The sequence below is a fragment of the Crocodylus siamensis genome, chromosome 1 (assembly GCF_052110815.1).
Source record: "Crocodylus siamensis isolate JL-2025a chromosome 1, ASM5211081v1, whole genome shotgun sequence".
Taxonomy (NCBI): domain Eukaryota; kingdom Metazoa; phylum Chordata; order Crocodylia; family Crocodylidae; genus Crocodylus; species Crocodylus siamensis.
Genome location: NC_143395.1, coordinates 382,004,331 through 382,026,002, shown reverse-complemented (window position 1 = coordinate 382,026,002; position 21,672 = coordinate 382,004,331). Strand labels below are relative to the sequence as shown.

At 45.0% G+C, this 21,672-nt stretch overlaps 1 protein-coding gene across 1 annotated transcript in view; it reads right to left on the bottom strand.

Annotated features, from left to right (window-relative positions):
- Positions 1-21,672, bottom strand: part of ATP8A2 (ATPase phospholipid transporting 8A2) — a 546,329-nt gene that overhangs the window by 480,548 nt on the left and 44,109 nt on the right. The window contains exons 3-4 of the mRNA XM_090028654.1: positions 3,127-3,226; positions 913-1,011 (exon numbers count right to left, since the gene is read on the bottom strand). Coding sequence (XP_089884780.1) covers positions 913-1,011; positions 3,127-3,226 — 199 coding nt within the window. The remainder of the gene's footprint in view (positions 1-912; positions 1,012-3,126; positions 3,227-21,672) is intronic.

Genomic DNA, 21,672 nt, shown 5'->3' with positions numbered 1-21,672 from the left:
ACACAACAAGTATGCAGCTGAACCCCAATCCAGATGGCGAGGGGCACAGGGTAGGGAGCAGCCCATCCCAATCCACATAGGTGAGGGGTAAGCCTGGCCCTGATTCTCCTGCAAAGTACTGGCTACAGCAGAGCTAAATTTGGCCACATAGAGTATCCACTGCTCCCTCCACTACGAAATTCCTAACCCATAATGATCTCTATAGGTGACATGGCATGGCTCCACACACTGTGGGTTAAGCACCCCTACTCTAAACCAACTCAATCCAAACTTAGTAAGAATTTGACTGAAAGGCTTTATCTTGAATTACCTTATAGCCTTTGTTATAAGAGCATAATAAACCATAGTGCATTTCTAGACAAAAAGGATGAAGAATACAACTAAATAATACTTTAAAAGAAGGCAGGGAAAAGCTCTTCACTAAAATTTCCAAATGTTTCCGTTCCATTTTCCTCGCTTGTCAAAATACGGATGAAAACTTTTCCTAACTGAGAATTGTAAACTATAGGACCTCCAATTGAAGCAGCAGCAGTAAATATTCTAGTATAATAAAAGACTTAGTCTGTCCACCTGTAACGCTTCTAACCAACTGTGCATGCACTGCCGAGATAACAGGCGGCGATTGGCTGGGCGGCCCAGGCTGCATGAGCCCAAGTTTGCACCACTGCTGGGGAAGTTTGGTGGCAGGGAATATGCCCCAGCCATCCAAGCAGCAGGGCTTCCCCACAACCTCCCTGCCTGGGGGGGGGGCATGGAAAATCACAGTGGCAACACCCCCCTGCCACCCAGTCTAAACACCCCTTCCTTGCTAGCTGTTCTGGGGGGAGTGGAGAGGCAGGCAGACACAGGCCAGGAGAACCTGCATTGTTGCCTGAAGTTAACCATTTCCCAAAAGTAGTAAATTGTACTCACATAGTCTTCTATAATCTCCTTGATGCCAGCAACTGTTAGAATAAATAGCAATGGCACCAAGGTGGTATATCTTCCTGTTGGAGACACATCTGGAATTTGCTGTAAAAAAAAGTCAAACTATTTTATGCTGATTATTTACAGTTAGAATGAGTTTGAGTTAAACATTTTAAGGCTATTAAATGAGTTGTGGGACTAAAACCATAGTCATCAAGGATGAAACATTAACCTCATTACCTACATGTCATGTAGTAACTCATGCATGAAAGTAATCATTCTGATGTACAACCCCCTCCCCCCCCGCTCATGTTCAGCCAGCTATTGCTTTAAAAAAAGGACAGCTACATGGAAAGTTTCCTTTTTCCCCTCCATCCCATGCACCCTATGGAAGTTTCCCATAAAACTGTGCTAGTCAAAAGGTGTTGCTTGAACCATAATCAGTCCCACCTCAATAAGAGATTTAAGGCATGATACTGCAGGACCAACAATGAAAGTTTCATAAACAGGAGAAATAAAAGTTTGCATCTCCTCAATTGTTCATATAGCATTTGCTTCTAGTTATGGAAGGTTTAGTTATCTGAACTCAGTTTCATGAGAAAAGCAAGTATTGGTCACTTTAGAAGTTTCCAGAATTATTGTATTACCATATTTACTTGAATCCGAGACAAGGTTTGCCAATCAAAAGGGGGGCGCGGTGCGTGACATGCCTCAGATTTGAGTAGCAGGCTGGGACAGGTGGCTACTGTGGCTCTGGCTCCAAGCCCAGTGCCAAGCCACAGCTAAGCTGCTTGCCCTGGGCCAAGACACCTTGTCTAGTAGGGAAGGGGGGACACAGTGGGGAACATGAGGGAGATCCCATGGTGGGGTGCATAGAGGAGACCCATGGTATGCAGCTTGAGGGAAAGGGGAAGCATGGGGAAGACCATGTAGCCTGCTGCCTTCCAGCTTCTAGCTCCCACTGCCACTTATCCTTGGCTCTGGCTTGACCTTGGCTTCTAGTCTGGCTCCAGCCCCAACCCATCAGGGCCCACCACTGTTTCTGCCTGGCCAGACTGAACCAGGATTAGGGCTGCCCCTGCTGACTGCCCTGGGGCTAGAGTCAGAGCTATAGTCATTGTAGAGGTAAGGCAGGGGAACAGGGTAGATAGAAGGGAAGGGGTGCAGGCACCAGGGGGCAACATGGGTATAGGCGAGCAAAGGGTATAGGGAGACATGTGGGTAGGGGACAAGAAGCAGGGGCCCAGGCACAGGGGGCAACCCCCCCCAACCCCACCCCCAATAATTAGACTGTTTACATGAAAAAATTTTTTTTTTTTAATTAAGTGTTCTATGCATACAATCTAATTGTTGGGGGGGCATCCTAAATTCAAAGTCATCTTGGATTCAGGTAGTTAAAAGGTTTTTCACTCCTTCCAAGGCATAGATGCTTGGATTCATTTAGCTAAGTTATATCAATATAGCTCTACTGACTTAATTTGTATCAGCCAATTGGACCAGTAGAACCAATACAACCTAGCTTTACAAGCACCTGTGTTAAAAAAAAGTAAATTTAAACTTCCTTTTCATAACTTCTTTAGTTACTATTACAGTATTGTACACGGATATTAGCAACGTTACTTTTATTTATTTATTTATTTTAAATAAAAATGGGAATTTATTTTGTAAAGAATTTTGAAAAATCTCCAGTTAAAGATGTTTTAAGTTATATATTACATACCACTGTCACATGTGCATTTAATAGGAATTATGGGATCTAATGCCCAATTCTAACATCTGCACCTACCTTCTGCTATGACACACATGCATGGCAGGAGGTACAAATTTGGGAATGGGGATCACATTCCAAGTCACGCTATTTCTACTTGTCAGTGCAGTGTGAGAACATGATCCTAACCTGCTACATGTTCAAGTTAAGGTGCCATATGAACCAGCCATAAAAAAATATCTATATTATATTTAGACCATTTTGAGGGCTGTTTTGCCATTTTAGAGAGTATTAAATTGGGCACATCCTCACCACTTACATTTATTAACATGTTAATCGCAGTGTAAGATATAGAGGGAGCCTCACATTTGTGAGGATAGTGCCTATTATGCATAGTATTATGCTCAAGATTGTCGATCCTTAAAAAAAAATTCCTTGCAACTGAGCAGTCACTGGAATAGTTACAGTGCAGTTTTCCTTTGACATTAAAAGGGAAAACAATAAAAGTGTACCTGCAGTAAGGCAATGAAGAGGAAGAAAGCATTAGCAGCTCTTCTAATCTGCTCATACAGGAATCGAGGTAGAAACGTCACCACGCTATACTTGGCCGTGCTGTAAATTTGAGAAAACCAGCAGTAGTTTGCTGTTTAAAAAACAAAACCTACAGAAAACCTATGGGAGAATGACTCAAAAATGGTGTCTCAAGAACAAACAATGATTTAATGTTTCAAGTCAATGAAGTACTGAGCCACATGCACATTACTGAAGAAATAACCATTTCCAACATTACAAAAGCTGGTCATATCTGGTAATCCCAGGACTTCCAGGTTTTTGCTGGTGGCCTGTAGGAGCTGGGAAGATTATCTCAGCTCAACCCACCCAAGCAAGACAACTTCTTGTTGCTGTGGTTGTTCTGAGCCCCACTCCTTACCATCCCCATCTCTGTGTGTGATCTCCTCCCCATGCATCAGCTATAGCTCACAGTTAAAGACAGGATTTTTTACTTCAGTATGATGGTGCTCCTGCCAGCAGTTACAAGCCTTTCAGGCATCTGGCTACAGGGTCTCTTCTGCTTAGTGAGTCAAAAAGATGGACATATTTGACATCTCAAAAGATTCCAACCCCACCCCACCCCCAGTCAGATTGACAAGGAGTATAAAGGGGTTTTTTTTATTTTTCTCTGCACTGAGAAACACTAATCACTATAAAATATCTGACGGTACAATCAGAAAACAGAATGCAAATATCTGATTATAAACTTCAATACCACCAATGGCTCTAGGTCTTCCATTGTACTCCGCTGCAAGCCCAGTCAAGAAAAGCACTAAACATACACTTATACGCAAGCTAACTCTTATATTGAGTTAAGTAACTTAAGACGTGCTACACAGGATTTACAAGGCAACCAACTGGTGACCCTACAACATATTTATTCAAAATCACTTTTCAAAATACAATATATTAAATGATTTCTCCCAAGGATCACAACCTTGACTTGCTGGAAACGCTTGTGCGCTACCAATGAGCTTGAGCACAATGCCACCTGGAGTTTTGTACTCCTGGTATGTTTACCCACAGTAACAAGGTCGAAAGTAAGGTTTCCAGACTAACAGTGATCCAAAACTAGAAATAAAAGTGCTAAGCAGTGTACATAGTATATGCCATACCAGTATATAGTACAGTATGTAGCAGGGGTGGGCAAAAGATGGCCCATGGGTTGAATCCAGGTCACCAATTGATTGTATCCACTCCTTGGCTGCCCCCTCAGTGCTCTGCATGGGGCTCCTCACTTGCTTCTTCCCAGGGAAGCCCATGCCTTGCTACCACCCCCCACCTGCCCGGTGTCAGCCAATGGCATTGCCCCAGCCTGAGCCACTTTGCCCGGCTTCCCAGCAGGGCTGCTCTTGGTGTTGCTGCAGCTACTTGGGTATTACCTGGCTCCCCCTGCCTCCAGTAGTTCCTCCTTCTGCCCCAGCTCTACTGCTCTAGGTTGGTCGGGGGGGGGGCGGGTTTACAGCCAGGTGGCACCTACCCCAGCACACAAGCCTCCAGCTCCTGACCACCTTCCACCCATTCCACCTGCCTGGCATGAAGAGCAGCCACCTGCAAGTGGCCATGTGGGTGAAAGGCAGGTGGGAAGCTGGAGCCTCACATGCTGTGGCAGGAGCCACCCAGCTACAATCCCCCCTGCCTGGAGAGGCACAGCAGGGACAGGAGCAGGGATGGGAGGACCTAAGCAGTACCTGAGCCACCACAGCAGCAAGAGCAGCCCAGCCAGGAAGCTGCATGCACTGGCCAGGGCTATCTGCAGTTGCCTGGCAGATACAGGTAGGAACATGGCACAGGCTGCCTCAGGCAGGGCTTGGACCCCTGTGGAGCATAACAGGGACAGCTGCCAGCTGAATGTGGGGCAGGGGGCAGACCACCTGCCCTATACCACCTGGGCAATGTGATGGCCAGAACCAAAGAAATGAATAAGCAATAAATATATGCTTCTTCGAAGCATTTGGAACTTCTGTCTAATATAAAGTGGTATTTTTGTAACCTGCAAATGTAACTTGTAACTGTTTGTAGAACTGACTAGGCCTCAGCGACAAAGCTATACCTGTGAAATTAGCTGACCTAATAGTTCTTTCTTGCTCAGAATTTAGCCTTGATGATGATAAAAACTGGATTCAACTGCCTAGCTTATCCAGTACATTTCAAGAAAAGACATCTCAAAAAAGCATAGTCAGAGAGTTCTGAAGGGGCTGAATTTAGGCAGGGTAATATTAATTTTAAACCTGAAGATGCTGTGTTGCAATTTGCTTATTGGATAAACCCAAGCTTGGGCAGTAGTTTATTATAATGATTTCTAACGCCTTTTAACCTCATAGGATAATAGCTATAAAACAAGATTGTAAATGGCCCCAAGGCCAGCAAATAGCATAAAACTAGATATAAAAAGTGCGTGTGTCAGGTGACCAACAGGAAAGGGAAAGAAAGGAGAGAACAGGACAGAAATTGCTGTTCCAAGCCTGGACTCCGGACTCCCGGTGTGAGTGAGGATCAGATCCTGACCAAGGGACATTCCCTGGTAATCCTCCAGACAGCATTGTTCAGGAACGCCTGACTTGGCTGAAATCACCTGGCAGTGCACCTGGCAGTGAGAGACTGCTGGATAAGTTGCCAACCCATGTCTGTCTATTTGTTGTTTTAAACAGCCCAGGGGCTGATATTCTCGCAGTGCCTAGCTGGCCTGTGACAGAGTGATCTATTTATCTGTCGTTATTATCTGTTGTTATTTACTATTAGCTCTTTGATATTGCATTTATCTGTCTGTTAACTGGGGGGAGGGGGGGTGTGTGCGTGTGCGTGTGTTATAATAAATTTGCCATTGTTTTACTCCCAACTCTGCCTCCTCGATCCTGAACCAAACAGCCAAGTGGCTAAATTGATATACTCACAGTGCCCAGCTGTCCTGTGACAAAATTGGCATCACAAACAGGATTGAGGATGGTGAATTCAGAGGGAAAAAATGGTGCAGAGAGATGGACTCCACTGATTGCTTTGATAGAAGAGGTTATGGATATTAAGAATCCAGGATGGGATAAAGAGAGGTTGAGACCCACCTGGAGCTATCCCCCCACAGTACCCTGTCCGTGGGCTGCGTTCACTACCATGCAAAAGGACAGACCTAAGAAGGAATGCCTGTCTTGGCTGCTGGCAACCTGCCTAAGACTGGGAGCAGAGGAAGCCACTCAACTCCATCAAGAGAACCAGTTCCTAAGAGACCAAGTAACCCAGCTTAAGAGGGAATTAAGGGAAGAAAAGGATTTTAACAGTGTGGTGTGCAGGACTGTGCAAGCTACACAGAGCCATTTAGAGACTTTAGAACAGAGGAATGAAAAAATTATAATCGCACGCATGGCCGCTTTCCTCCAGAAGGGAATGTAGTTAACACAAGTGGTGGAGCCATCCTTCTATAAGTGTCTGTATAGAAATAAACCAGAAGTTGAGCTCTGGGAAGATCAAAGGGAGAACATCGATAACGAGCCTGGTGCTGAAGCACCCCTGTATGTTCCTGCCCAGAGGGAGGAACCTAGCCAAGCCTTTCCCTCCCCGAGAGAGAAACTCAGCCAAGTTTTTAGCACATGGTAATAACTCATTCAAGGCTGCAAGGAGAGAATCCCTGAACAGAGCTGAATTTCTTTGCCTGCGCAGAGATTAAAAATATTCAAAAGCCAGAAGAGCCCGTAATAAACTGGCTAATTCAAATATATAGCGAAGGGGCATTTGCAATTTCAGTGAATAGAGCTGAGGCCGCAAAAATGGTTCTGCACCCTGAGCTCCAGTTAAATCAGTTTGCAGAAGGTGATACAAATGTTACTTTGTCTTCTGCTGTGCTCCAAGCCACTGCAGCCAGTTATGGTAACTTGGAAGTAGAACTCAACCCTTCCCCATGGGCATGAGCTAACTCAGAAAAAACTGCCTGCTGCACAGCAGTTTGGACTCGCACTCCACATGCAGAAACTGTGACAGCGCCGTTGTGGAGGAGGTTTTGCACCCACAAAGTACACCTCAACCCTGTTGGCCTTGGAGACAAAGACAATGAAACACCTGGTAAGAGATGTGATCCAGCAATTAGTGCAGCTTTTACCCATTTTCCAGAAGCCAAGGCTTACTAAGTCAACGAGAACTGCCAAGGCCATGGCAGTGGTCTCAGTGAAAAATAAACCCCCTGGCACCCCCGAATTGTTGAGAAAAGCCAGGAAAAGCCAGCCCAAGACTCCTCAAGCAAAAATGTGGAAAGACTTGTTAGCTGCCTGTTTCAATGAAGTGCAAATCAACAGACTGCCCACCCATGTCTTGCAAGGGCTGTGGGCTAAACACTGTACCAAGAAGGAAAGCCCAAAAGCAGAGCTTTCTGCACCACCAACAGTGTCACCGGAGAGATTCTCTGCCCTAAGGGCAAAACTATCAGCATTTTCCCAGGCACATGCAGGGCTGCCAACCTTTGCCCCACCTAATCCCATGGCCTAGGGAGTCTGGCCAGCCCAACTCCCAAAGAAAGGGGCCACAATGGGGGCAGTAGCAAGCTAGAGAGCAGTATCTAAAATTAATATTAGCCCCTTAATTCAGATACCTGTAGAAATTCAATTAAGTAACAGTAAAAAGTCAATTAACATGCTACTAAACACTGGTACCCAGCTATGCATTTTAAACTGTGCAGAATGAAAAGAAGCACAGGGAACCCCCTACCAGGTAGTAGGAGTGGGAGGCACCAAACGACCAGGACATTTAGTCCGACACACGTTCACCTTGCCTAATGGTTCCATAGTAACAGCAGCCGCTGTAATGCTCTGGAGAGGGCCGAATTTGCTGGATCTGAACATATTGCAGGGGCAGCGGTTTATCCTTAAGCAGAAAACCTAGCAGTTTAGATGTGCCACGGCCCAGGAGAGCAAGCTAGAAGACATGATGATGGCAGTAGCCTGATGTTCCATGACCTCACTTGCCCTGCTAGCCGTGAAGGAGGTACACCTACTTCAATACTGCAAACCCCCTGAAACAACACAACCCATTCAAGACATTATCAACCGGCTTGAGGAGGAAACCATCATTCAAACTCACTCCCCATGCAACAACCCAGTGTATCCGGTCCGTAAACCAAATGGATATTAGCGATTAACTGTTAATTTTAAGGCTTTGAATGCCAACACCGACCACCTGACAGCCATGGTCCCATCCATGCCTGCACTGACTGAAAGCATCAAGTGCTATAGCCCTCAGTAGATGGGATCCGTAAACATTAAGGACATGTTTGCTATCCCCATCTATAAAAATCACTAACCTTTGTTTGCCTTCGCATAGCTGAAACAGCAGTACACCTACACAGTCTTACCCCAGGGCTGGGTCCACAGCCCCACCCTGGTCCCTAGAGTGCTAGCTGCAAAATGGCTGTATCAGCAGCATGGGCACCCTGACCATGATAGCACTGCTTGCCTACCAGCCACCTGGGGCATTCAACTAACTAAAAAAGAAGTGCAAGAATTAGTCAACTCCTGCATCACCTGCCAGGAAGTCAAAGCCCAACTAGCCCCTGCTCAACTACCCCTTTGTTGCGGCGCGATGGAAAGGTAATATAGCAAGTTTAGCTATGTGACTTTATAGGCCCACTTCCCCGCACTCCCAAAAAGTGACAGTATGTGTTTATAGCAGTAGAAGCAGTTACCAAAATAATGTTTACCCAGGCCTCTACCAGGCCAGTGCACAGGACACCTGCACAGCACTAGAAAACCTGTTAGCCATCTACCCGTCTCCCATAGAGCTGCAAAGTGACAACAAGTCACATTTTCGCAATCATCTCGTCTATGAGCAGGCCGCAAAACATCATGTGCCGTAGACCTAGCACATTCCCCATCACCCAAAATTTAATAAACTAGTAGAACGACCCAACAGTATCTTAAAAGTGCAACCTGCAAATAGCCGCTGCATCGGCGTTCAAAAACTGAACCTGCACCTGAATTGCTCAGTCAGCTGGGCCAACAATCAGTCCCGTGCCTGAGGAAGCCCCATGCAGCAAGCCTTTGTCAAACCGTGGGCCCCATGAGCCAGCAGTAAAATGGCCAAAAGGATAGTTAGAGAAAAACTCCAGGTGGGAGACCAGGTAGTAGTTAGGCATCCACAGGGGGACAAATGGGAAGGGGTGCTAATGGCACAGGACATACATAACTCATGGTGGGTGTCAAAGTCAGATCCATCTAACGGGAGCCAGACTCCACTTTTCCTTGTTCCTGCAGATTGGGTCCATCCGCAGGCACAGCCATAGCAATCTCGGGGTGCTCTGGAGTCGTCACCCTGCTTCCAGAGCAACGCCGCTACCCTCATCCAGCAATAAAGGAGTAAAATGCCATCATGATGTTAGAAATATTATTAAAAATGTATAGTGACTAGAGTGTTGTTAGAACTGCACAGTTTGTATCTCGTACCCGATAAGAAGAAACACCACCAAGGACATCTCGCTAATTTACTATCTCTTTGTAACACTAAATCACACATACCTTCAAACTCCTCTGCCTCTACTCTTGTAAACTACAAAGGCTGTGATTTAATTGGCTGTGTCCTTGGGAAAGGGAGGGGTTTGAACTTTTGGTAACCTGGAGAGCTTTTTAAGCATGCGTAATTAGCTAATGCATATATGCCTATCCGCCCCGCATACTTAAGTAGTTAATTATAATGCACATGCGACGGATGACGTGACATCATTTCATGTATGTTTGTATGAACCGGAAATGAGTTGTAAGAGTTCCTGCTTCTGCACACGTGCCCAGGGGGGAAGGGATAAAACCCAGCTGAGAGTTTTCCTCGGGGGCAGAGTGTGGTCTTTTGTTTTCACTCTGACCCTATTTGCAAATATATCCTTTGTGTTACTAACAACGTGTGCCTGAAGAATTATTATTCGTGAGCCTCCAAAGAAACGAACCGTGATTTTTATATCAATGACAGGACTGCTAATTGTTTGCTGCTGTTTAACTGATATGGGGCATTCCCATGCTCCCACACCCCAGATTGCACCCACTGTCAAGGCCTCAGACACACAGATACTGGGAACACCCAGCTGCAATCAAAGAAGTGAGAAACTAGCCTCCCAGTCGTCGGCCATAGATTGTGGACTGGCAAGGGGGAACCTGTCAATGTTACTGTGAGACAGGGTAGTTACTCCCATATGCTAGAATCAAGGAAAACAAGTGTGGGACAGGGAGAAATTGTTGTAGTTTCTTCCAATAACCCTGGTGCTGTTATATTTCTGCCTTCAGGTACACTGCCCACCCTGAGTCCTGATGTAACCACTGCCGTAACCCCGCCTGCAGCTCAAAATTCTACAACCGCCCAAAGTCCAAAAAGGCAACCAAATCCTTCAACCCCGCCTCCACGGGAGACAATAACTGCAGCAGTTCCCCTGCCCAATAATACTTTGGCACAATGCTGTACAGCTTACCAAATACACCGGTCCTCCAGGTATAACAAGGTACTATAGTAGTTTAAAAACAGCTCTTATGCTGTTAAGTGGTGGCCCACAAAATAAAAAGCCAACATATCCCATGTTCCAGATATTTTGTGGTTCCGCCATATAAATAAAGTGGGGATTGCTCACGAAATTAAATATACTATAGCTGCCTATCGCCAAATAGTCTGAGAAAGTCTGCAGGGCACAGCCCTGATCAACCCAGAACAACTGGCTAAACTCATAGGGGGCACTGTGCCAACATCATTTTTGCAAGATAACCATGCCATCATCATGCCTGGACAATGTGCGTTCAAGTATGTAAATGGAGATGCATTCCAGCAAATAAACCAACCCCACTGAGAAGTTTACCAATCCCAAAAACAGAAAGGAAAATAGTTAAGCACCCAAACAAGAAAACCGCTGTCCAAGGAGAGTGGTCACTCCTTAAGGAGGCGATCCTCCAAGCCCAAAGGAAGGTAATCCCAACGAGGATCAAAGGGAGCAAGAGAGCACACAAGCCTCTGTGGCTCACCAAAAGCATCCAGGAATGTCTTCTTGCTAAAAAGGAGGCTTACACCCAATGGAAAGAAGGGGTCATCACCAGGGAGGACTATTCTGTAGTTGCTCGGGGATGTAGGGGGGTAGTTAGTGTTGTGATCACTATGTTTGTTAAGTGGCCATGTTCACCAATCAGAAAAGTTATACAGAGCTATGTAATAGTTGCTAGGCAGACTATAGTTGTTTTTCTGCCAGCAATGTAAGAGATAAGCGGTAGCTAGAATTTTCCACAAGGCAGAGTCCAGCGCCAGTCAGTCAGTGCCACAGGCCTATCGAAAGGTGCCTCACACAAACACACCACTGCACGTCACTTAAGCTATAAAAGGAGCCTGCACCTGATCATCAAGGTCCTTTCTGCGTCCAATGGACTCGGAACGATTCACAGCAGATTAATACGGACACAGCTCAGCCTTCGGTGTGGCCAGCCAAAGGAGGACGCAGAGACCCGCCTGATCCCGGCAACCTGAACCCCCAGAACCTACTCACCAGCCAGGTTCATCAGTCTCGCGCACCATTAGGGCGCGTGAGGCGTGGCGAGTTCTAGCCGCTGCGCGGCTACGTTGATATTCAGTAATAAAAGCTACCAAGCCTGTTCACTGTTCTCCCACCTATTCGTGATCTGTGGTAAGCCCGACCAGGGAAAGTTCCTGTAACAGTTAGGAAGGCCAAGGCAGAGATGGAACTGGGACTAGCTTCCCAGATTAAGGACAATAAGAAGTCCTTTTTTAAATACATAGGGGGTAAAAAGAAGGTCCCAGGTAATGTGGGGCCCTTGCAGGACGCGATGGGAAACTTGGTCATCACACCAGACGGCAAAGCTAACATGTTTAATGATTTCTTTGCCTCTGTCTTCCTAAGTAGGGGCCAGAACAGCCACCTCCCTGCTGGGCCCCCCTTAGGCCCTGGGGGAGGCACACCTGGGCCATGAGTTAGCGAGGATTTAGTTAGGGAGCTTCTGGAGGGGTTGGACGTATTCAAGTCAGCCGGTCTCGACGATCTCCACCCTAGAGTTCTAAAGGAACTGGCCGAGGTCATTGCAAGTCCCCTGGCACAACTTTACAAGCACTCATGGTGCTCTGGTGAGGTACTGGAGGACTGGAAAAGGGCCAACGTGGTCCCCATCTTCAAAAAAGGCAGGAAGGAGGACCCGGGAAACTACAGGCCGGTTAGTCTTACCTCGATCCTAGGCAAGCTGTTCAAGAAAATTATGATGACACACATCCAGGAGGGGCCAGCAGGGGACTGCATGCTTAGGGGCAACCAACACGGGTTTATCAGTGGCAGGTCATGTCAGACCGACCTGGTGGCCTTTTACGATCAGATCACCAGATCATTAGATGCAGGGGTAGCACTAGATATAGTCTTCCTGGACTTCCGGAAAGCTTTCGACACTGTCTCTCACCCCGTTCTCATTAAGGAACTGGGGGGCTGTGGTGTAGACACCCACACAGTCAAATGGGTCGCCAACTAGCTGGAGGGCTGCGCCCAGAGGGCGGTAGTGGATGGGTCCTTCTCCACCTGGAAGGACGTGGGCAGTGGGATTCCGCAGGGCTCGGTCCTCGGGCCCACGCTGTTCAACATCTTCATCAGTGATTTGGACGAGGGGGTAAAAAGATGAACATGGGCCAGCAGTGTGGGGAGGCAGTCAGGAAGGCCAACTGCACCTTGTCATGCATCCACAAATGCATCTCAGGCAGGTCCAAAGAGGTGATCCTCCCCCTCTATGCAGCACTGGTCAGGCCGCAGCTGGAGTACTGCATCCAGTTCTGGGTGCCACACTTCAAGAGGGATGTTGACAGCATGGAGAGGGTCCAGAGGAGGGCCACTCGCATGATCAGGGGCAACAGGGCAGGCCCTATGAGGAGAGGCTACAGGACCTGAACCTGTTCAGCCTCCAAAAGAGAAGGCTGAGGGGGGATCTTGTGGCCTGTTATAAGCTAGTCGGGGGGGGGGGGGGGGGGGGGGGGGGGAGGGAAAAAATCAGCAGGCATTGGGGGAGTCATTGTTCCCCCGAGCACTGCCAGGAGTGACCGGGAATAATGGTCACAAGCTGGCAGAGGGTAGGTTTAGGTTAGATATCAGGAGGCGCTACTTCACGGTCAGGGCGGCTAGGGTCTGGACCCAACTTCCAAGAGAAGTGGTGCAGGCTTCTACCCTGGAGGTGTTTAAGGGGAGGTTAGATGCACATCTTGCTGGGGTCATTTGACCCCAGTACTCTTTCCTGCCATGGCAGGGGGTCGGACTAGATGATCTGTTCAGGTCCCTTCCGACCCTAGAAGCTATGAAGCTATTTTTTTGCATTAAGCAGGAATGCACATTGCCATTCTGATAAACTGTTGCTCAGGGTTAAAGGTAATACGAGCATTAAACAAGGAGGCATTAAGGAGAACTGGAGCTCTGGTCTGGGACCTCCACCATGGGGTGACATTAGACAAGTGAGGTAGCAGATACACTTGTGATGACTCTTTTTGGATTAGCATTCTCCAACTGTTCTGCCAGTGCCTGGTTGGCAGAAAAAAAAATGTTGCACTAAACTTGGCCAACTGTTTTTCAACCCACAGCCCAACAGCCTCCAAGTGCCCGAAAAAAAAAAGAGGTACCCTAGACCACACATGGAACAAGCTTAATTCAGCCATGGGAATTTAAAACAAATAAATCTCAGAAAAACACCCAAAAATCATAAATATACGACAAGCTATACGTTTTCTCACTAAAGGAGGTATAATTAATAACATAGCCCTAGAATACACTAATAAGTTAGTAGCAACCAAGCCATGAAGCAGCACAAATAAGTTATCTATTAATGCATGCAGCCTTTCAAGCTGATGCTAATCAAACTTGGAGCACTGCGTGTGCCCAAGTGCAGCTTTCACTTAACATTCATTTATCCCAAGTGATAAAAAAAAAATAAATAAATCTCAGACACACAAAATAGCCTGCTGGCTTAAAACGACATGGACTACTCCCAGTTTTAACCCAACGGTTAGTTTACTGAGACACATAGAGCACACGATGGGAGGGTTGTAGCAAGACGAAATGCTTTTTTGTCATACATGGGGTAGCAAACAGCACATGGTCCACTGCCCATCTCTTAACAACAGGACTGGGAGGAAAATATACGTAGGACTGGGACTTGCATTATCCCATTTGAAAAAGTTATAACCCCAGAAAACCCCAAGTATTTAGCTCAATCTCCAGTGTACCCTGTAAATGGCATTCTAAACAGCTTGGAAACTTTGTAGAGGGGGTGGCCCAATAGTCCCCCCGACAAGATTTGTATAACACCCCTACCAGTGACTCCCTACATTACCCTAGCTCAGCGAGTTTGTTGGAAAAGTCCTGGCAGCCTGTACTATCCCAACAGAGTGTTTTAGACCTCCTGCACCAGCTGCTGTGCAGAAGCTCAAAATTTTCAAGGAGCATCAGCTATCCTGATTGTTCAAGACCAGGAAGCTATTTTAATGTAGCCAAAAAACCAGCTAAAAAGTCTCACCTTTAACCCAAATCTTCCAAAGTCCTGGGTTCAAAATGTAGACATGCCCCAACAAAAAGGGTGGGATAAAGTAGCAGCCTATATCAACAGTTTGCTTGAAGATACCCAAAAAAGTAAACAGCTTACTCTCATAGCCCAAGCGGGAGGGCAAATTATTAAATGTGCTACTAACACTTCCCCACTGTATAAATAGTATAAAATAATTTATACTGTGCAAATGTATAACTTTACTAAAAATGCTCTTTTATTATTGCTACAAACTAAGGAAGTTTAGTTATAAGATTAATATTATTCAATATAATCTTTAAAGGTTGTTGTTATAAAATTAAGTCTAATACCCATGCCAATATAAATGTTGTTGTTTCTGCCAACCGTGTATATGCCACCTTGCAGAAATCATATTTGTAAGTCTTGCCAAAAGCTCCAAAGAAGCAAGGGGCAAATTGTGATGGCCGGAACCAAAAAAATTAATAAGCAATAAATATGTGCTTCTTAGAGGCATTTAAAACTTTTATCTAATTTAAAGCTTGTATTTTTGTAACCCACAAATATAACTTGTAACTCTTTGTGGAACTGACTAGGCCTCAAAGACAAAGCTATAGCTATAAAATTAGCTAACCTAATAGTTCTTTCTTGCTCAGAATTTAGCCTTGATAATAATAAAAACAATTCAACTGCCTAGCTTATCCAGCTCATTTCAAGAAAAGACATCTCAAAAAAGCATAGTCAAAGAGTTCTAAAGGGGCTAAAATTAAGCAGGGTAATGTTAATTTAAAACCTGCAGATGCTGTGTTGCAATTTACTTATTAGATAAACCCAAGTCTGAGTAGTAACCTTTTATAATAATTTTAACACCTTTTAATCCCATAGAGTAATAGCTATAAAAACAAGATTGTAAATAGCCCTAAGGCCAGCAAATTAGCATAAAACTAGGTATAAAAACTGCGCGACTCAGGTAACCAATAAGAAAAGGAACGAGAGGAAACAAGACAAAAATTGCTGTTCCAAGCCCAGACTCCAGACTCCCGGTGCGAGTGAGGATCAGATTCTGATCAAGGGATCTACCCCAGTAATCCTTCAGACAGCGTTAATAGGGGACACCTGACTTCGCTAGAATCACCGAATGCGCACCTGGCATTGAGAAACCGCCAATAAGTTGCCAACCCATATCTATTTATTGTTTTAAACAGCCCAGGAGCTAATATTCTCACAGTGCCTAGCTAGCCTGTGATAGTTAATAACAACAGATAAATAGATTACTTTATCTCTTTAATATTGCATTATCTGTTTATTGCATTTATTTCTTTGTTAACTGTTGTATATATATAAAAGCTATAATAAATTTACCATTATTTTACTCCCAACTCTGCCTCCTCAATCCCAAACCAAACAGCCGTGTGGCTAAATAAATATACTCACAGTGCCCAGCTGGCCTGCGACAGTCCCAACATCCTGTTATACAGACTATAATTAAATGCATACATTTTTCTACAGATTTCATGCCTCTCAAAGGGAATAAAAACAATCATACTTTTAAGAAACCATTGCCACCATTTCTATAAACAAGAAATCCTGACACTTAACACATTTTAAATTTGTAAAGAATCAAATTAATGCATTTATAGGTTTACAGTAAACTGCAACACCATAGATCGCAAATATTTAATCCATCTAAAACACCATACTGTGTGCTCAGACAAACATTAAGCTTCTGAAGTGCATATTTTAAGAGCTTGATCCTAGGCAAAACACAACATAATGAAAGAGGAGGATTCTGTCATTAGACATCCTCATGGACATCACCAGGATTAAAATAAAAAGTAACAACATCCCAACATAAAAATTGCAGTAAAACTAAAATATATGTACAAAGTTACAATATTCACAACACTGAAACATTCCCAAATCCAGAGGCTTTGAGCTCTAACTGGATTTGAAATACGGTATTATGTCACTTTGTTGTTATCCATAGGCAATGGGAGAAAATATTGGTGGGGGGGCAGAGCACACAGGGGCTGTATGCAGTGGTGGGGCATGGCAGTGGTGCTGCTGCTATTGCCGTTCATGGCAAAATTAGTTTGGAGCGGGGGGGGGGTGGCTAAGCTCCGTTACCCGCAGCCTTCTGCTCCCTTTGTTGCTAGTCCCCTGTCCTCTTCCTGTCTCAGTGAATGTAGCGGGTCACAGTCAATGCCTAACTTGTCCAACACAGAGCAAGTCTACCTTATGCTGAAAGCCAGGGATAGACTGGGGATTCTGTTAGTGTATCAGCCACCCTGCCATACACCAAATCCCCTAATAAAGCTAGTTGAGCTTCTCTTGGAAGGAATATTAAGGACATCATTGTCCTTGTCCGATTTCAACATGCACACCAAGGTTGACTCATCAGGGCTTGACCACGATGTCATGGCCTCTTTGACAATTACAACATTATCCCAAATAAAAAACAGAGTTAACACAAGGTGGGACATGAATTGGACTTATGTTTTGTAGCTGCCTAAATACAGGAATTCCAATCACTGGGTAGAGAGGGAAGGGAGTATCGTAGTTAAGATGCTACTGTCCGACATTGGAGGTACATAGAGTCAGCAGGATTCCAGAACTCTAGGGGATATTCCCACCAACCCTGACAGTTCCTTTGCCTGATTCAACTGTAGACAGCACGCTGACCTGAGCCATAGACCCAGACATATGGTCCCACTCCTGTGGTGGCACAGATTCCCTGGGAACATGAGGGTGCTGAGGTGGCTGAAGCAGGCAGATAGATGGTTTGAGTGCAGGTAGTTTCTAATCTGTGCTAAAGCTGATTGATTACAGGATAGATCCTTTTTAAAGCACTATACCATGGCAGCAGCAACAATACAGAGGCTTTCCTCTCCACTGCCACTGCATTTGCAAAGTGCCACCTGGAGGAAGTGTTCTGGATAGAGTATGGCCTGATAAATCCAGTTGCCTCCACCCAGAAATTGAATCATCCACAGTCTGCTGTGATGACTTTGGCACCTACTGAACAGATAAAAATCTCTTGCATGCAATATGGTTCGGAGACTGCCAGTTTAGTTGCAGTATGAGTTTGGGAAGCTCCATCACATCTGGTTTATATGGATTCGTTTTAATTGCTATTACCCACCAATGCAAACTTGGGGGAAGATACAGGCTACCTGTTGTGAACCGAACCCCATCCCCATCCTGGCTTGTAAGGGTCATCTTGGGGGATTGAGGCTACCGCTGGCTACAGCTGAGGACTGGATACAAATGAACCAACTGAAGCCAAATCCAGACAAAACAGTGGTGATGGTGACTGAAAGACCTCATGACTGGGGGGAACTGGGAAACCCACCACTGATGGTGCTCAGCCTCCCCTTGTCACTCAGATTCATAGCCTTGGGGTGCTCCTGTACCTGAATTTTCAAGCTGTAACAGTAACTAGGAGAGCCTTTCACCCACTACATATGGTAAGAAGGCTGTGACTTTCAGCTACAGATCTGGCCAGGGATGTCTATGCTTTTGCAACCTCAAGGCTGGGCTATCAGGAAGCAACAGCTGGTACAGAATGCAGCAACCCACCTTCTGACCAAGGCAAGTCTCCACAACCACATTATCCCATGATCCAGAGTTCAATGGCTTCGCGGATGCAATTCAAGGAGCTAGTTATGACCTATAATTCCCTAAATGGCTTGGGTCTTACATACCTAAGGGACAACCTTCACCCTTATGTTCCATCATGATCCCAAAGGTCAGCTGAGAGCAACCTCCCGCAAGCTTTATCCATTCACCATTTTTTTTTGGTCAAACAAAGTAGCAGGTCTTTCTCTACATTTTCAGCTTTGCAATTCTCTACCCATTAAAGCTCACCAGAGCCCCAGTCTGGGCATGTTCCAGAAGCATTTTTAAGGTCTTATTTGGATGCACTTTTAGCAAACAAGGTTAAGTTTTGGTGTATTTTCTGTGGAATGAGTTATAACTTACTCTTTTTGTATCTGTTTTTATGACTTATCTTATTTTCATTGCAAGTTGCTCTGAGCCTTTTTGGGGGAGGGTGACAAATCCACTAAAACATTTTCTGCAGAATGTTTTGTAAACTATTCTGCCTCAGAGCGATTTGAAGCTAAATCTATCTTCAAAATTTTGTGCATTCATAAAAACCTATTCACTAGATATTGTTTGGGCTGAGACAGAGTCTCCGGTTCGTTAGTAATTCTAGTCAGTAGGGTTAAACCCACTGGATTTAGCAACAAAACTTGGTCCATGATGCTTACAGAAATCATCAGAATGCTCTTTTCTTTTCCTGACACCAAAAACATAAGTAAGGAATTTACTGCAAGAATCTAGAATAGAAATAAAATAGCTGCAGCCCTTAATAGACTTCTCAAGTCCAAAGTACTGTCTAGAAGAAAGACACTGCAGTTAAACAATATCATTATCACATCTGTAGAGATGTATGGGAGTAAGAATAGATGCATGATGCTGAAAGACTAACAGAAAAAACTGATCTATTTAAAAAATAAAAATTCTCAGGAAAATAGGTGGACCAGTGAAAAATTCAGAGGGGGAAATGGAGCCAAAGAAGTAACAAAGAACTAAAAACATATTACAGAACAGCTCCTTACTATAAGTATGGTGTGTGTACAGTGGTTAGCATGATTCAGCCATGTGATGAAAGTAAAGGAATCAAGAAAAAAAAAATCAAAATTATCTACATATAATCAACAGCTAGGACGACATCCGAAAAGTAGGCCTTGCCAACACCTAATGAACAAAGTAAGATACCTGAACTTACGTAATGTAGGAAATGACTGGGTAGAGATTACAGGTGAACCAATAAAGAATTTTCAGGCCGATACCAATGGCCTATTATTGACCAGACATATCGGCCAATATTGATCCAATTGCCAATGTGAAGCCCAGAAGTTTAAAAAGTAGTGTCTGCCTGACCTGTTGTGGAGCAGGGGCATTGGGGGGGTGCAGATCAAAGCCCCCAAGGTGAGCAAGGGAATGGGGTTGGGGTTGGGGCTGGGTCAGGGGTAGGCACTGCCTAGCTGGAGTGGGGTGGAGTGCAGGACAGAGCCGCAGGTAGCTCATCTAGGAGGTGCCGGGGAGTGGGGGGCAGCTCCTGCCACTGCATGCACCCTGGGGGTGGGGGGGGGAGTATGAGGGACACACATCCCCACAATTTGTGCGTGGGACAAGGGTGGGCTACTCATTGTACAGGGCTGGAGGCTGTGCCAGTGTCTTTCTGGCAGGGGTTGGGCTGGGGCTGTGCTCTGGTGGGCAAAGGTGGTGCTGAGACAGGGGCGGGGGAGGGGGGGAAAATACAGACAGGGAGCCTACTGCCACCTCAAAATTCACCACAGCCCCCCTTCCCAGTGCCATGATCACCCAGGAGGAAAGTATGTTTTAAAAACACACACCGAACTACACAAGCAGATATCCATGATACATCATTATCTTCCTTGTTAGTCAGCAATTTTATTTATTTCATTTAGAATGGATATTTGGGAGTTCTGGGCCCAATGGTGCTTTACATTTGTCTTCTATAAGCATCATTATGAAAAAATTAATGAAGCTATGTATTGAGATATGCATTCTCATACTTAATGAATGCTGATTGACCATGGCAAACTTACCTCATACCATGAAGACTGGCACCACTACTGATTAGTCCACACTTCAGGGGCAGTTCTTTTACTGGATAACAGTATGCTCATAATTTTAATGCAATCATTTGTTCTGTAAAAATAAATCACCATGGGAATGTAGCAGTGGCAGCTGTCAGCACTGTCATCCAAATAGACCAGGGTTTTATTTATGGTTGCCACCCTTGTAAATAATGCCCAGTTTCAGACTCTTGTACCAGACCCTTTGTTCCTTAAGTCAAGTAAAAACCCAGCGTCAGAACAGCAAATCCTGGATTCTGGGACAGAACCAAAAGCACAGTTTGGCCTCCCTATCTTGCTCACATTTATTCTTAACAAGGAACATTTGGCCCCATCTCTACTCCTTGAGACTATGTAAGGCTTGGGCAGAAGTACAGGCTTCCTCACGTTGCACAGTGAGCAGCCCTTACTGGTGACCTGGAGAAGCAGTTTCTGTGAATGAGGAGATAATTCAGCCTTCTTACCTACTTAATCCTTCACTTGTTTGTCAAGATTGCTTACTGTTGTGACCTAATTCCAGGTATACAGGTGTCTATACTGACACATTTGGAGATACTGAAAGATAATTAAATGATAATGATATTCAGGGCTAGAGATGAACAAGCAATACAGAGGCAAAAAGCTCACCATGCCACTAGCAAAAAAAAGTCGTAGTCTAAGAGGGCACAAAATTCAAGACTTTCCCAACTTATTTTTTCAAAGTGGGTCACAGATGACTGCCTCTTTTCTGCACTAATCCCCTAATGCACTGACACTAGGGTTGTTATTTGTGTGTACTAAGGTAACACCTACACAGCCTAACAGGAATCAGATCTTGACTGTACTGAGTGCTTCTCAAACACACAGGAAGACGCCACCCTTCTACCAGAGGGCTGCAAGTCAGAGAGAGAGAGTGGAGAGAGAGAGGGAGAATATAACAGGCCTGGTGGGAGGGAAAAATGGAGGCAGAATTGAATCTGAGGTCCCTAAAGGAGATGGAATAGCCTCTTGTTGAGCCTCCAATAGGAACACAGTGGAAAGATAAGAATTACACTGGACTGACACAGCTATAAAAGGAGTTTCTTAGTTCCCTCAGGCTTGAGAGAGAAACATCAGAGCAACAGAAAGAAGGGCAAGTTATTAAGGATGTGTACCAAAAAAACAGCCAACTTGCAAGGACAAAAATAAAAATAAAAATCAGGAAAACAAAAGGCAAAAAACAAGATACAGCTAGGCAAGGGATATTAGAGACAACAAGAAGGGTTTTTATAAATATAGAAGATGAGACAGACCATAGTTCATAGTTCAACACTGAGGATGAGCTATTGATACAAAATACAAAGAAAACAAAAGTTGCTCTGTAACTACTTATCCTCAGACCAAA